Below are 14,047 nucleotides of genomic sequence, written 5' to 3' on the forward strand. Positions count from 1 at the left end.
GAACTTGCGACCATAGCAAACATGATGTCTTTCGCGCACAGGGTACTGGTCTTAACCACTGAGCCACCCCACAGGTGCCTCACAGGTTACTCACCGTCCCTAAAAAACACACTGTTGTCGTTGTAGCCGTTGTTGCATGACTACACGTTAGCTCCTCCCGCTAACCTGATGCTGCTGCCAACTAATAGTAACCATGGCAACTGCTTATTTGGGCGACCAAACTCGACTCAAATGTTTTGCTTTCGTTTGTGTTTTGGACAAGAAAACCACGGTGTGTAAACTATGTTATGACATTAAACCAATGAGACTAGATTAGTTTCCGACGATACTTGCTTTTGCAAACAAAGTTGAGAAGTCAGGTTACTTTTGTGTGTTAAGAGGACAGTGTTGACCTGAGACACTTTATGGACATTATGTGACCGTGAAGGTTATTGATTGGACCGACATTTGTTCTTATTTTTCGTCAGAGTTTTGTTTAGTCGCGAGTTTCTCCGATTAGTTCAAGGTCTAACTGAGGGGGGATTCTGTGTGTGTGTGTGTGTGGACTGCGGAGAGTGAGGTTGTTATTGTGTCTCTCCACATTCTTCAGTCTCAAACACACGATGCACCTGTTTCTGTCCGTCCAAAACACACACACACAAATCACGGTCTTTCGTCAGTGGTTTAACAACGTCGGTTGAGGAAATCTTCCTGCACGACATGTCACATAAATCCAAATATTTTCAACGGCAACAACGCAAGCGTATGTGTGTTTTTCTGCGTCTGTGTGTGTGTGTGTGTTGTGTCAGTGTGTGTATGTGTGTATTTTCTTGTACAGGCTTTGGGTCAATAACTGTGGTTTTATGATCAGAGTCAGTTCTCAGAGGAGGAGGAAGTTTGAGGGGATTTTAGTTCTGCGCTAATGACAAATGCAGACACTGTGTGTGTGTGTGTGTGTGTGTGTGTGCGTGCGTGTGTGTGTGTGTGTGAGAGAGAGAGCGAGAGAGGCAGACTTATGTAAGGTAAAGAGAGAAGATAACCAGTCTTTTATCGCTAACTTGTGTTTTCGCATTTGTATCACGGCACTTTTTCACTGTGTGTGTGTGTGTGTGTGTGTTTCCTGACATTCCCACACTTCCCAGTGTCCTTTGCTCATTTGCTGCGTGGGTGTTTTTTTTTTGTGCTTGCAAGAAGTAAACCCTGAAGTTAACAACAGTCAGAAAACCTTTCTTTCACCACAACCCGTCTTGGCAGATGGCCGCACATCTTTAAGTCTGGCTCTGTCAGGTTACAGTCGCGCGAGTAGAGCTCAGCTCCTCCCGTCTCTTTTTAAACTCTCCACTGTAAAAACACACAAACAGAAGCTACATCTGACGCATATGTAAACAGAAGTGATGACAAATGACAGAACACGGACACAAGAACAACGGCAGCTACCTAACGCCGTCCATGTTTGAGATGTAAATACAAACGTCTGAATGCTTGACAGTTGGTGGTAGAAGAAGAAGAAGAAGATATCTGAGGTTAGCAGAGCAGTGTCTGTCATCTGGGGCGGATTATGAGGCCCGTGGGCTCCTGGGAACTCACAGCTGTGCAGAGGATGCGCTAACAGCACCTGCCTGTCAAGAGTTTTCTTGCTAACACCCTCTATTGGTGAATCTATACGTTCAGCATTACAGTAGCAGTGCTTTTAGCTCTTGTTTTATACGCGACACAAACCAGGGACTTGTAAAGCAGCTGTTTGGGTGTAACTGAATCATTAGAATCAGTTGATTAAAAAGATTCGTTGACAGAATGGTTCAGTACTTCCTGCGCAGACTCTGTCACGATTAATCGCACTTTGTCGTGTAGTGTTTGAACTCGATACGTGACCTGATTTTACTTGGTAGCACTTTTTAATCGTCCAAAGTTTGAACCGTCTCTTGACGTGTGAGGAAACGTGGACCATGTTTGACGCCGCTCAGCGTTTCCGTTAAAGTGTTGTGATGTGACGTGTGCAGACGTTCAGGTGGAGGACGAGCTTTGTCCAGAAGTGAATCCAGATGTTTTCCTTTTAGATTTAAACAACTGTGTCTGTTTCTGCGCTGAAGTGAAACTCGTGAACTCGGAATCCTTTTACCTGCTCACCTCGTCGCCTTCTCGCCGTGTCGTGATGAGGCGGACCCAGCTGGAAATCAGCCGTCTCTCAGGGACCTGAAGAGAGAGAGAAAACGTCAAGGTTTTTGTTTGACAGAGAGTTTGAGGCCGTTTTCTGGTTTTAATCATTTCTGTCAGGGAATCAGGGAAGATGTGTTTTTTCTTCTTCTTCTTTTTTATAATGCCCCCAAGTCGTTTTCTTTTATTTCTTCTGTCTGATACATATATATACATATATATATATATATATATATATGTGTGTATATATATATATATATGTATTATTTTTTCCCTTGCCACATCTGTGATCCATTCATATGCAAATAATCTCTAAAGTTAAAAAAGCGAGAGGACATACATATATGTATATATTTATAATATGTTATCAGTCGACCGAAAAAACTATTTAAAAAATATGCAAACGTTTGACATAATTTTACTTTATTGAAAGTTTTGAAAATATAATATAGTGACTATTGTATTATAGATGTATATTAGTTTTTAAATAAGCGTAAAAAGCTTGACATACACACGTTTACTGAGTTAAACGTACTTAAAGTTTTGAAATATATCATAATATCATTCAATAATTTGACTCCCAAAAAACGCTCAAAAAATCGTAAACATTAATGTTTTTTTCAGCTTTTTTGGGTTAAATCTTTTAATTCACTTGAGTCTTGATCAAATATTGAATAATTACCAGGATTTCAACCGTGTTGGGATTAAAGTATTCTTGAAAAGTTCACGCTTTCTCTTCTTATCTTTTTGAATGTCGTAGAAAAAGAGCAGCTGTTTTTGTTTTCATTTGAAATTTGAGCTCTGTGACGTGATAGCGACTGACGACACGTCGTGTCTGTGTCGTGTCTTCCAGGTGTACGCTCCATCTGCCAGTACGGCCGACTACAACCGGGACTCGCCGGGTTATCCCTCCTCCAAACCGCCCAGCGCCGGCTTCCCCAGCTCCTTCTTCATGCCAGGTACTGACGTCTGCTCCCTGAACGCAGCACCACTCTGTTCCTGCTCCAGGTTTTCTAAAGGAGTCTAAAGGAAAAAGAATCACCTCCTCATTTTCATTATTACTGCTGTACTGTATTATTTATACGTCATATATACATACTCCTCACAGGGGAAAACACAAGTGTTCAAGGTCCAGAAATTGAAGATAAAATACTTAATACTTAATATTTTCTGACGTTATGAATTTCTGTGTTTTTTTGTGTTTTATATTTATACTTTACTAAAAATCTTTTTTGAGATTTAATTCTTGCTGAAGTACGGATGGTACAATACCACATTTCAGTCATTTTAAAGTCATTTTTCACTCACTTTTAAAGTCATTTTTCAGTAATTTTGCAGTAAATTTAAAATCATTTTTCAGTCATTTTTCAGTCATTTTACAGTAATTTTTAAGTAAATTTAAAGTCATTTTTCAGTCATTTTAAAGCAGTTTTTCAGTAATTTTTCACTAATTTTAGACGTTTTTAACTATGAAGCTGTTCACACATTTGTGCCATCTCCCACTAAGAAGAAATAAACAGCATCACTCGGCTAAAATGCTTCTTCAGATTGTTAGTTTTAGTTATATTTACATAGGATATAAATGGATATTTTTGTATGTGTCAGATTTAAAAAAAGTTCTTTTTGCACTATATTCATATTTATATTTATCTTTAACTCGTCGTGTGTGTGTGTGTGTGTGTGTGTGTGTGTTCATCAGATGGACACAGCGGCGATCCCTGGAGCAGCAGTAGTAGCAGTATGAGCCAGCAAGGCTACCACAGCAGCATGTTGAGCGGAGGAAACTCCGCGCACGGCGCCGCCCAGAGCTCCTCCTACTGCGGCATTCACCCTCATGACAGACTGGTGAGTAGAGCTGTCAATCTTGCACCTGTCGTGTGGGCCAAACGGGGGGGGGGGGGGGGGGTTTAGCCGTGTGACAATAGCTTCAGCTGAGTGGAAACTGTAGTTTGTAAACGTCTCGCCCTCCTGCACCAAAGTCCATAGAGAAAATGTGTGTTTTTAGCTCTTCACAACATAGGGTTGCTGGTTTACTGCTGCCTCTTTTTTGTAAAAGTTTAGTCACTTTGGTAACTCTTTATGAGGGATTTCAAACTCTTTGAGCCACTGATGGAGGCAGACGTTGCTGAACACCGCTGTCCTGTGACGATAGTGAGCCACAGGGGGCGCTCAAAGCACAGTCGGTGCCGACGCGCTCAAAAAAAAGTGCACTCTCCCTTTAAAGTGTTGTATTTTACCACTCATCTTGACTTGATGTGTTGTGACGCCCACTGAAAGTTCCCATTTGGACTCATTAAACGCAGCTGTAAATCTGTCACCGGTCATCAGATGTTCAAATGAATACGAGCTCTTCAAAGACGAGGCTCCGTGTTCGTCTCGTTCCTCGTTCTGTTCTTACTCAGCGTTTCCTGTTGTTCCTGTAGTTTGTTATTTTTCTTTTTTTTTTCCTTTGTTTTACGTCAAAGTCGCATGTCACGCCATATGTCCGTCCGTCTGTCTGCAGAGCTACCCGTCGCACTCGTCTGCGGACATCAGCTCCAGCCTTCCACCCATGTCCAGCTTCCACCGGGGAGGAGGAGGAGGAGGAGGAGGAGGAGGGGGAGGAGGAGGCGGAGGAGGAGGGGGAGGAGGGAGTGGAGGCGGGGCCAATCACTACAGCACCGCCTCTTGTACAGCCCCCACAAACGGCACAGACAGCAGCATCATGGGTAAGAAGCTCGTGCGTGGGTTTTGTTGTTTGGCAACAGCGGGCGAGGTCATGTGCTGTCGGCCAGATGGTGGCGCTGATGTTTACATTACAGCTGATGTTATTAATCAACTGAGGAAGAGGAGAAAAGAAAATGAGCCTCTTTCATTTGCGACAGTGCGTAATCATGTCCATATAACGTTAAGTGGAAGAAGAGCTTCTTCTCTTTTGATCCGACTGGAACGAAAATGAACACAAGTGGGATCATATGATGTTTTAATCTAGTCCTGAATCATTTTTTAATCTGTTCTTTTGGCTTTTTACTTGGCTTTCAAACTGAACTGCATGTTGGTGGAACAAGGTTCAGCCTGTGAGGAGCAGGATTTCAGTCCGTAGGTTTGGTCAATTTAAAGCTACTTGTTACTTAAAAGTCAGGATTATAGAAAAAGAGGCCGTGTTAGCTGGCTAACATTTACTGTTTACAAACTACACAAGTCTGAACTCTATATATAATATATTAATAAGCATAAACATTTGAAGGCACCAAAACATCAGCATTTTAGCTTCATCACTGTTAGCCTGTACATATTAGCATTTAGCAAACGCAGCCTAACAGAGCTGCTAGCGTGGCTGTAGCGCCTCAGTTGTTGTTGTTTGAATGTCTTTTTTTTGTCGTTTTATTTACACACGACGCAGACTTAAATCACGACAATGACGACTTGACCTTGACGCTGTTAAAGGTCTTTCAACTCTCAAGTTTTTGACGCCGGAGTAAGACGTGAAGGACTTTGACTGACGACTCCTCTGACGCTCTGTTGTGTTCAGGCTCTTTCTTTTCCCCACCACTGACCGCCCGTCCGTCCATCCGTCTGTCAGCGATGATTGAACCACAGTTATCACTCACAACGACAACATTAGCAGCGCTCACATCCACCACATTTATTCACTGTCGAGTCATAAATTCCTGCCGTGATCACAATCACATGATTTAAACCACTTTTCTTTTCTTTTTTTAAAAGAAAACAGTCGAACTCAGTGTCAGGGGAAAAGGCGGAGGATAAGTGGGAAACACTTGTACTCCATTTTGGCTCAAGCTTGACATCACACACACACACACACACACACACAGAGTGTGCCATATGGACCCCTTGCTTTGAGTCTCATAGAGCAAATAGGACAGCAATAAGAAACAGATTGAAAGTTTGTTTTGATGGGAAGACTCCTCTCCAACATTCCACACACACACACACACACACACACACTCATACAGTATACGAGCCAGAGTATTGTGTGTAAACACAACACAAACCTAATGAAAAACACCACACTGTTGTTTAAATGTAAACATATGACAGACGTGTGTGTGTGTCCGCGTCTGTTTACAGTCCCGATTGTTTTCAGCGCAGCGCGGCGTCTGTGGTCTCTCCGTTAATCTCGGTTCATCGCCGTGATCAGTATCTTCCGCTCACGCTGGTGTCGACTCCGGTTCCACTTCACTTACGATCTAAAACAAACATCAACACAACACAGTGACACACTCGGCTCGCGCTCAAGTGTTTTTTTTGTTTTTTCATGGTCCACTTTCTCAAATGTCAGGATTTGCTGCTGTTTTTCTCTCTTTCCTCTTGGATTGGATTTCTGTTGTACTCCACTGTGACCATTAAAGGGACAGTTCTTCTATGGGTTACACTAGGCTCTATTGACATTTCAAGTACAGTTAGCTAGATAATAAACCTAAAGTTAGCTGGATAATAAACCTAAAAGTAACTAAGTAATAATCCTAATGTTAGCTGGATAATTAACCTAAAAGTAACTAAGTAATAATCCTAATGTTAGCTGGATAATAAACCTAAACGTAACTAAGTAATAATCCTAATGTTAGCTGGATAATAAACCTAAAGTTAGCTGGATAATAAACCTAAAGTTAACTAAGTCATAATTCTAAAGTTAGCTGGATAATAACCTTGGAAGTTAGCTGGATAATAAACCTAAAGCTAGCTGCATAATAAACTTGAAGTTAGCTGCATAATAAACCTAAAGTTAGCTAGATAATAATCCTAAAGTTAGCTGGATAATAAACCTAAAGTTAGCTGGCTAATAATCCTAAAGTTAGCTGGATAATAAGCCTAAAGTTAGCTGAATAATAACCTTGGAAGTTAGCTGGATAATAAACCTAAAGTTAGCTGGATAATAACCTTGGAAGTTAGCTGGATAATAAACCTAAAGTTAGCTGGATATAATCCTAAAGTTAGCTGGATAATAAGCCTAAAGTTAGTTGGATAATAACCTTGGAAGTTAGCTGGATAATAAACCTAAAGTTAGCTGGATAGTAAACCTGGGTACCTGAAAAGAACAGTCTGTAGTTAGCGGGATAATCAACCTGAAGTTAGCTGGATAATAAACCTAAAGTTAGCTGGATAATAAACCTGGGTACCTGAAAAGAACAGTCTGTAGTTAGCTGGATAATAAATGTAAAGTTAGCTAACTTGAGGCGGTGTGATTGGTCAGTTACTGTTAAGCTGGTGTCCCAGTGAGAAAGTGCTCGCTCCATAAGTTTGTAACTGACACAAGGCAAAAAAAAACAAGCAGAACATTTGAGATTTGAAAAAGTAGAATGTTGAGGAAAAAAAGAAAAAAGAAAATGCGTTTCATCTCCTCAGTGCTCTCTGTGACGATAAGCTCCCATTTATGAAATAGATTTTCTCCGCCATGTGTTCTAAATTATACATCAAGTCAGGAACTGAAGGTTGTGTGTGTGTGTGTACGTGCGTGTGTGCGTGCATCTGTGTGTGTGTGCATCTGTGCGTGTGTGTGTGTGTGTGTGTGTGTGTGTACAGTAATCCCTTGCATGGTTTACTAGGCCAGTGGTGGCATGAGTGAGACATGAGGCTTTAACCCCAAAACATATGCTGCTTCCTGTCTCTGTCTCTCTGAGTCCAGTCGAGTTCTGTCTGTCTGTCTGTCTGTCTGTCTGTCTGTCCATGTAATAGATTCATTTGCCATGAAAGGATGTAATTTTGCCATTTTACGTGTGTGTGTGTGTGTGTGCATGTGTGTGTGTGTGTGTGTGTGTGTGTTTGAGAGAGAGTGTGTGTAGCATAAACTTTCCATCTGGGATCTGCTATCAAGAGGGATGAGGGAGGATATCTGTGTGTGTGTGTGTGGGCGCTCATCTGGTCCTGTGAGGTCACTTCCTTCCTCTCTGGCCTCAGAGATCTTCTTCAGAGTGTGTGAAACAGATTTAGTTTAGTTGTACTCAAGTCAACTATTTGCACACACACATATGCTGTCAGTCACCTAACATGGAAATCAAATTACATGTTCGCGTCTGTTTCTATTAAAGTGTCTTTTTGATTTTTAGTTTTAGGTTTTTGGTAACAATTATTCAATCGTCGTCGACGTAGAGGCAGATTTTTTGGGGAATAAGAGCAAAGATTTGGAGCAGATTTTTTTTGCAGTGGAATCTTCACAGGAAGTTCAACCTGGGTGAAAGTTTTGAAAAAGTTTATTTTTCAAAGTGTGGTTGTATGTTATCGAAACACGGCCTACGGCAGGCATTGTTAAATATCATTTTATCTTTATCTATACACGTCTTATTCTACAGACTGAAGGGAACATCTTTGTTGACAAAGACAATAATGATGAAAAAAATCACCATTCCCTCTGAAAACTCCGTCAAAATAATCGCAAAATTAGATGTTTATTCAAATTCGAGGGACTGACACTGACAACATGGCTGCTGTTAACAAAGACTCATCAGCTTTAAGTGATTTCAACCTTCAAATACTGTCTCTAATATTATTCTCATGGTACTTTCTACTTTACGACGTCTTCATCTTTGTATAAAATGCTTCTGTACGTGGTCTGAAGACATGGATGTTTGTACATTAGAGCGCGTCAACAAAGCTATACCGTTTACCAACTGTAGGGGGAACCCAAGAGCAAATCCTACATTGGGATACTTTTTACCTTTAGCACTTTTTTGTCATGGTTCGACAGCGTTTTTCGACAGGAAGTCAAAGTTTGTGTCACTTTGCAAATCATTCTCTGTCCTCACACCAAACCCCATAGAAAAAAACAGCGATTTTAACATCACAGCACACAGGAGTCGTTGATCCACTGCTGCCTCCATCACTGTGTTGAAATGTGTTATTTTGTAAAATTCTGTGTTTGAAATCCTTCGTTCAGTTTAACCTCAGTGACATAAACTGACCACACGAGGCAGCAGCAGACCAGCAGCTCCTAAAAACACTGCTTTTCTTAATGGACTTTGGTTTGGGAAAGCGCGACAGTTACAAAAACAAAAACTTCACTCTCTTGTCTTTGACACAGCGAGATAAAGCTGCAAGTATATTTGGAAGATTTCACGAGCTTTAATCTGACGCAGATTTAATTGGATGAGTCATTTGTGAAGTGACCAACATCTGTTTTTTCCTCGTGTCCTCACTGTCAGCCGTGTCTTTAATGAGAGCCACTTCCTCTTTTGGCTCCGTCAGTGCTGACGATGTGTCAGTGTCTCGTTCAGCCACACGTCAGAATATCAGCTCTGAATTTGGCCGCTGAGATTCATTATGGTCTGCAGTCAGCTGTAACCAGTTTGTGGAAATGTAATAAAGTTGGAGATCTGAATAATTCTCTCTGCTCGGACTCATGTCGTCCACTCATTTTCTAGTGTTTGAGACAAATTCATTCATCAACACACACACACGTGTCATCACAGGTGAACGAGTGAAATGATGTCGTTAACAACATCCTCATTGTGTGTGTGTGTGTGTGTGTGTGTGTGTCACAGCTAACCGAGCACAGAGTGGAGCAGCCAGCAGCTCTCAGACGGGAGACGCCTTAGGGAAAGCACTCGCATCGGTAAGTACAACACTCTCACACACACATACATTACATATTAAATAAATAAATAAATAAATAAAGTAATCAGTGTCAAAAGCCAAAGAGTAAAGAATGGGTTTTAAGATAAAAATGAAGTGAAGTCAGGTGACTTCTTTTATTTTTGTGTTTTTTTCCATAGATTTATTCTCCAGATCACACAAACAACAGCTTCTCGTCTAATCCCTCCACACCTGTTGGTTCTCCACCTTCACTCACAGGTGAGAACACACACACACACACACACACACAGAAGCAGAGCTGAGCCCAGACTGTGAGCTTTTCTCCTGAACTTTGAGAGTTGGACTCGTTTCAAATGACTTTAGACTCGACTTGAACTTAACCCGAGTCTTGATCTGGCTTTGTTAATTCAGTTCACCTGAGACTCGTTGACGTTGATCGAGACTTGAATCCGTTTGAAAATGGCGTCAAACAGACTTTAGACCTGAACTTACTTGAAATGACCTGAGTCTTGATCTGACTCGTTGCTTTAAAGTCGCTTTGAAGTTTCCTCAAACTTAACTTATTTAATGCAAACTTCTTCCTCCACAGTTCAAACTTCTTGATTTCCACCAATCTTCTACTTTTTTGAATTCTTCTTCTTCTTCTTCTTCTTGTTGTTGTTGTTGTTGTTCTTCTTCTTCTTCTTCTAATAAATTGTTCAGTGCAGAAGTTCAAAGCCTCTCTTTGTAGATCAAACTCCTCCTCCTTCTTCTTCTTCTGTCAATTTCAGTTCTTTGACCATTTGTGTGATGACTCAAACTTGTTTCAAATGGATTTGAAGACTCAACTTATTTCATATTTATTTCAACTCCAGTTTGATTCGGAGAGTTAAGACTTGACTCAAACTCCATCATCTTTAACTCCGAGATGACTTTGTTTAAGTAACCTTTGCATCCCTGACCTTGTTGCACGCGTCCTGAGCTTTTACACATTTATAAAAGTCATAAATCAAAGTAGTTTAGACTTGAAACTTTGACAAATGACACTTCTGTCCGTTGTCCTTGGAGTTTTTATGACAGTTGGCATCTGTCATGTTTGCTCTTCCGGATCATCTAATCACTGAAGACTGGACTTTAAACGAATAGTTTACGTCCAGATGTATGATATAAACCGTTTTCTGTAAACACATTAGTAATTCTTGTTCCTCGGCTCTCGTGGGCTCTCCTCACTCCTTATCGTGAAGAATGGAACTCCTCCTGATAATGGCTGCGTCGACTTTGTAATTCTCGCGGCTACACACACACACACACACACACACACCGTTTGATATTTCTGCGCCACGCCTCGTGACTGATAGCTTTAATTACGCCACCACTTCCACAAATTGTTCACAAACCTCGCAGCTCTGCGAAGCGCACCCCCCCCCCCTCCTCCTCCTCCTCCTCCTCCTCCTCCTCCTCCTCGCCCGTCATTATAGCTGTCTGCGATATTGCCCGCTAAACCGTAATTGGTGTTTATCATTGTGTCAGAGTTACTCCACTTTTTACAAATTAGAAATGAAGCCTATTAGAGCAAACTACATGCAAATTGATATCCAAGGCTAATTCTGCGAGGGTGTTTTACAACGTTGGACCAAGAATAATTTACTCTGCCGTTTAATACACATATTTGTATTTGCACATGAATGTACCCAGGTGATTATTCATTAATTAGCATATGGAAATGAGCGTGTAATATGGATAAAGGAGACGCAAGAGAGAGGGAGAGGAAAGGCGGCAAGACAATAAAGAGGAGAAACACGAGCTAATGAGATGAGATCAGAGTTACGAGGGGAGAGATCAGCGGCGGACGGAGAGAGGACACGAGTGGTCTAAGGAGACAAGGAGGAGGAGAGCCTTGAGGAAAGGTTGAAGTGTGTTGAAGAAGAGAGAACGAAAACACGAGATAAGAGAAGAAACAAGTGCTTCGCTCGTCTGTGTTTGGGTTTTTTCAGCTCAACCAAACAAATCCTTGAACGCTCCTGACTCTTCAATGAAGTTTACTTAGTGTCCGATACGGATATCACAATCTGTGTGATGAAGTCATTTTGACATCGGCTAACAGAATAAAGTTTATTAAAGACACATTTGTGCTGATGTGTTAGTATTTTATGTGGAATTTAGCGTTTAGGGGTCATTTGACTTTTTCCTGTATCTGATCCAGGAAGTTTGACCAATTTTGGACCTTTTTCATTGTTATTAATAATAATAATAATATTATTATTATTATTGAACCTTTATTTTACCAGGATTCTCCCAATACCAATATGCTAACCTTGAGTATCTTCCAATACTGGTATCGGTACGATTCCATTGATCGTCTAGCATAATAAAGTTGATTAAAGAAGCTTTTAAACTGTTACCAACACGTTTGTACTGATGTATTAGTCTCAGTCTAATCCAAAACCAGTCATTTAAAAAACATAATACTCCCACCGTACAATAAATAATATTCTCCCAAAGGAACAAGTATTGTAAGTATTTATGTCAAATGTTGTTTATTGGATTCAGGTTGTACATTTTCCAACATCTGATCCAGTGACTTTGACCAATAATGGACCAATACTGAAACTGAGCATCGTATCGGCTCGTTGTTAAAGACTTCTTGATACCAGTATCGCAGTCTTCCACAAACTTGAACGTCCCTGACACTTGATTTTAGTTTAGTTTTCTAAATTAGAATAATACGGCACAAGATTTTTAGTTATGGCTCGATACCAATTTTTTCGTGTCCGATACCAATATCGCAATCTTGAGTATCGAATTGACTCTGAAGCTTCTAAACCCTTCACAACACATTTGTGCTGAGGCATAAGTCACCTATCTATAACTAAACAGTTTAAAAAAACATCATTATCCAACCACATAACAAATATTCTCGTCTTTAAATGTGGATATAAAGACGCGTTATAAACGCTTTACTTCTTTAAATGAAGGATATTTACGTGTGTTAGAAATATCATCGACTATAAATGTGGTTAAATTCCGCTACAACACAAATAATTAGACTTAAAACCAAAGAAGTGTCATTAAGTGACTTTTAAATATAAGTTTGTCGATTCCATGTACTTTTTTTAATCAATATAAAATGTACATTGTTTAATCATTTAGCGTATCAATATAATAAACATGATGATTTTCAATGGGACAGCCTTAAAAACCAGGAAAAGTCATCACAGATACGTCACATTGTGAGATAATATTGCGATATGACAGTTATATGTGATTTTATTCATTGCTTCACCAATAAGTCTGTAGCGCCATCTATTCCATGAAGACATGAATTCACTGCATCATTTTCTGGGCCTTTTGTGTGTTTTTATTTGAACTTGCTGTCTTCTGTCTTCATTGTCAAAGTGACACCAGCTCGTCATCTCTCGGAGCCTCTCGCTAATTTAACTCGCACAAGTCGCCGTCTCTGGCTTTTCTCTACCAGCTAATGAGACCTATCGATTCAGATCAAACCCTTCAGAAGCTGTCAAACACAAAGCGGGACAGAAAACAGGGAGACAAAAGCGTGTTTATCCTGCAGAGAGTCCATGCTAATCAACCACTTGTAGGTTCTCCACAACAAAGGCCTGATATTAGCATTTCTGCTAAGAGATATGTTTGTTTTGTCCTTTGTTCTTCATCTCTGCGTCTCTTATGTCCGATGAGAGACTCTCTCTCGTGTGGTGTTTGCTGTTGTACGTCGAGTTGTTTCTCTCTTTTTTCCAGTTTTTTTTTTACCCAGCGTATAAAAGGACAGAAAGGTTCTGGCGCTAATCCGCTCTCAGACATGGATCCTGTGCAGGAGGCTGCACTGACACACGGCTTACACGAGCTTACAGTCTATAATGGAAAAACACATAAAAGGACTTGAAACTGAACTGAGCTTCCTCACCATCTCCTCCTCCTCCTGCTGCTCTAACCGTGTCTCCTTGTCTCCTCTTTCCTAGCTCCCAGCTCCGCTGTTTGGTCGAGGAACGGCGGACAAGGAGCGTCGTCGCCGAACTACGAAGCTCCGCTGCACTCTCTGGTACCAACAACACGACGTCACATTAGCTGCTTTGAGAATTCCAGACATTTTTCCTGACGTTTACTTACAAAATATTAAAATATAGTCAGAGTTCAGGCTCCGCCCCTTTCCTCAACGTACTCTCCTACTCTACATTATTCAGTAGATAAAAAATACCAGAAGATATTGTTGATGTTCACAACTCTTTATTTATTTAAATGGTACGTCCATATTTATAACGTTTGCCAGCTTATATTTAGATCATCCTTTAACATTAGGAGGATAGGGGGCGCTGGTGCCAATCCCAGGTGACAGAGGAGCAAAAGGTGGGGGTACACCCTGGAGTCCAGTCCATCACAGGGACACATA

At 40.8% G+C, this 14,047-nt stretch overlaps 1 protein-coding gene across 10 annotated transcripts in view; it reads left to right on the plus strand.

The window, feature by feature from the left end:
- The window catches only part of LOC131446031 (transcription factor 4-like), a 166,106-nt gene that overhangs the window by 122,794 nt on the left and 29,265 nt on the right, over nucleotides 1-14,047 (plus strand). For all 10 annotated transcript variants that reach the window (XM_058616924.1, XM_058616928.1, XM_058616923.1 and 7 more), the window contains 6 exons: nucleotides 2,987-3,092; nucleotides 3,833-3,978; nucleotides 4,637-4,841; nucleotides 9,612-9,682; nucleotides 9,843-9,921; nucleotides 13,620-13,699. In XM_058616924.1, coding sequence (XP_058472907.1) covers nucleotides 2,987-3,092; nucleotides 3,833-3,978; nucleotides 4,637-4,841; nucleotides 9,612-9,682; nucleotides 9,843-9,921; nucleotides 13,620-13,699 — 687 coding nt within the window. The remainder of the gene's footprint in view (nucleotides 1-2,986; nucleotides 3,093-3,832; nucleotides 3,979-4,636; nucleotides 4,842-9,611; nucleotides 9,683-9,842; nucleotides 9,922-13,619; nucleotides 13,700-14,047) is intronic.

The sequence above is a fragment of the Solea solea genome, chromosome 19 (assembly GCF_958295425.1).
Source record: "Solea solea chromosome 19, fSolSol10.1, whole genome shotgun sequence".
Taxonomy (NCBI): Eukaryota; Metazoa; Chordata; class Actinopteri; order Pleuronectiformes; family Soleidae; genus Solea; species Solea solea.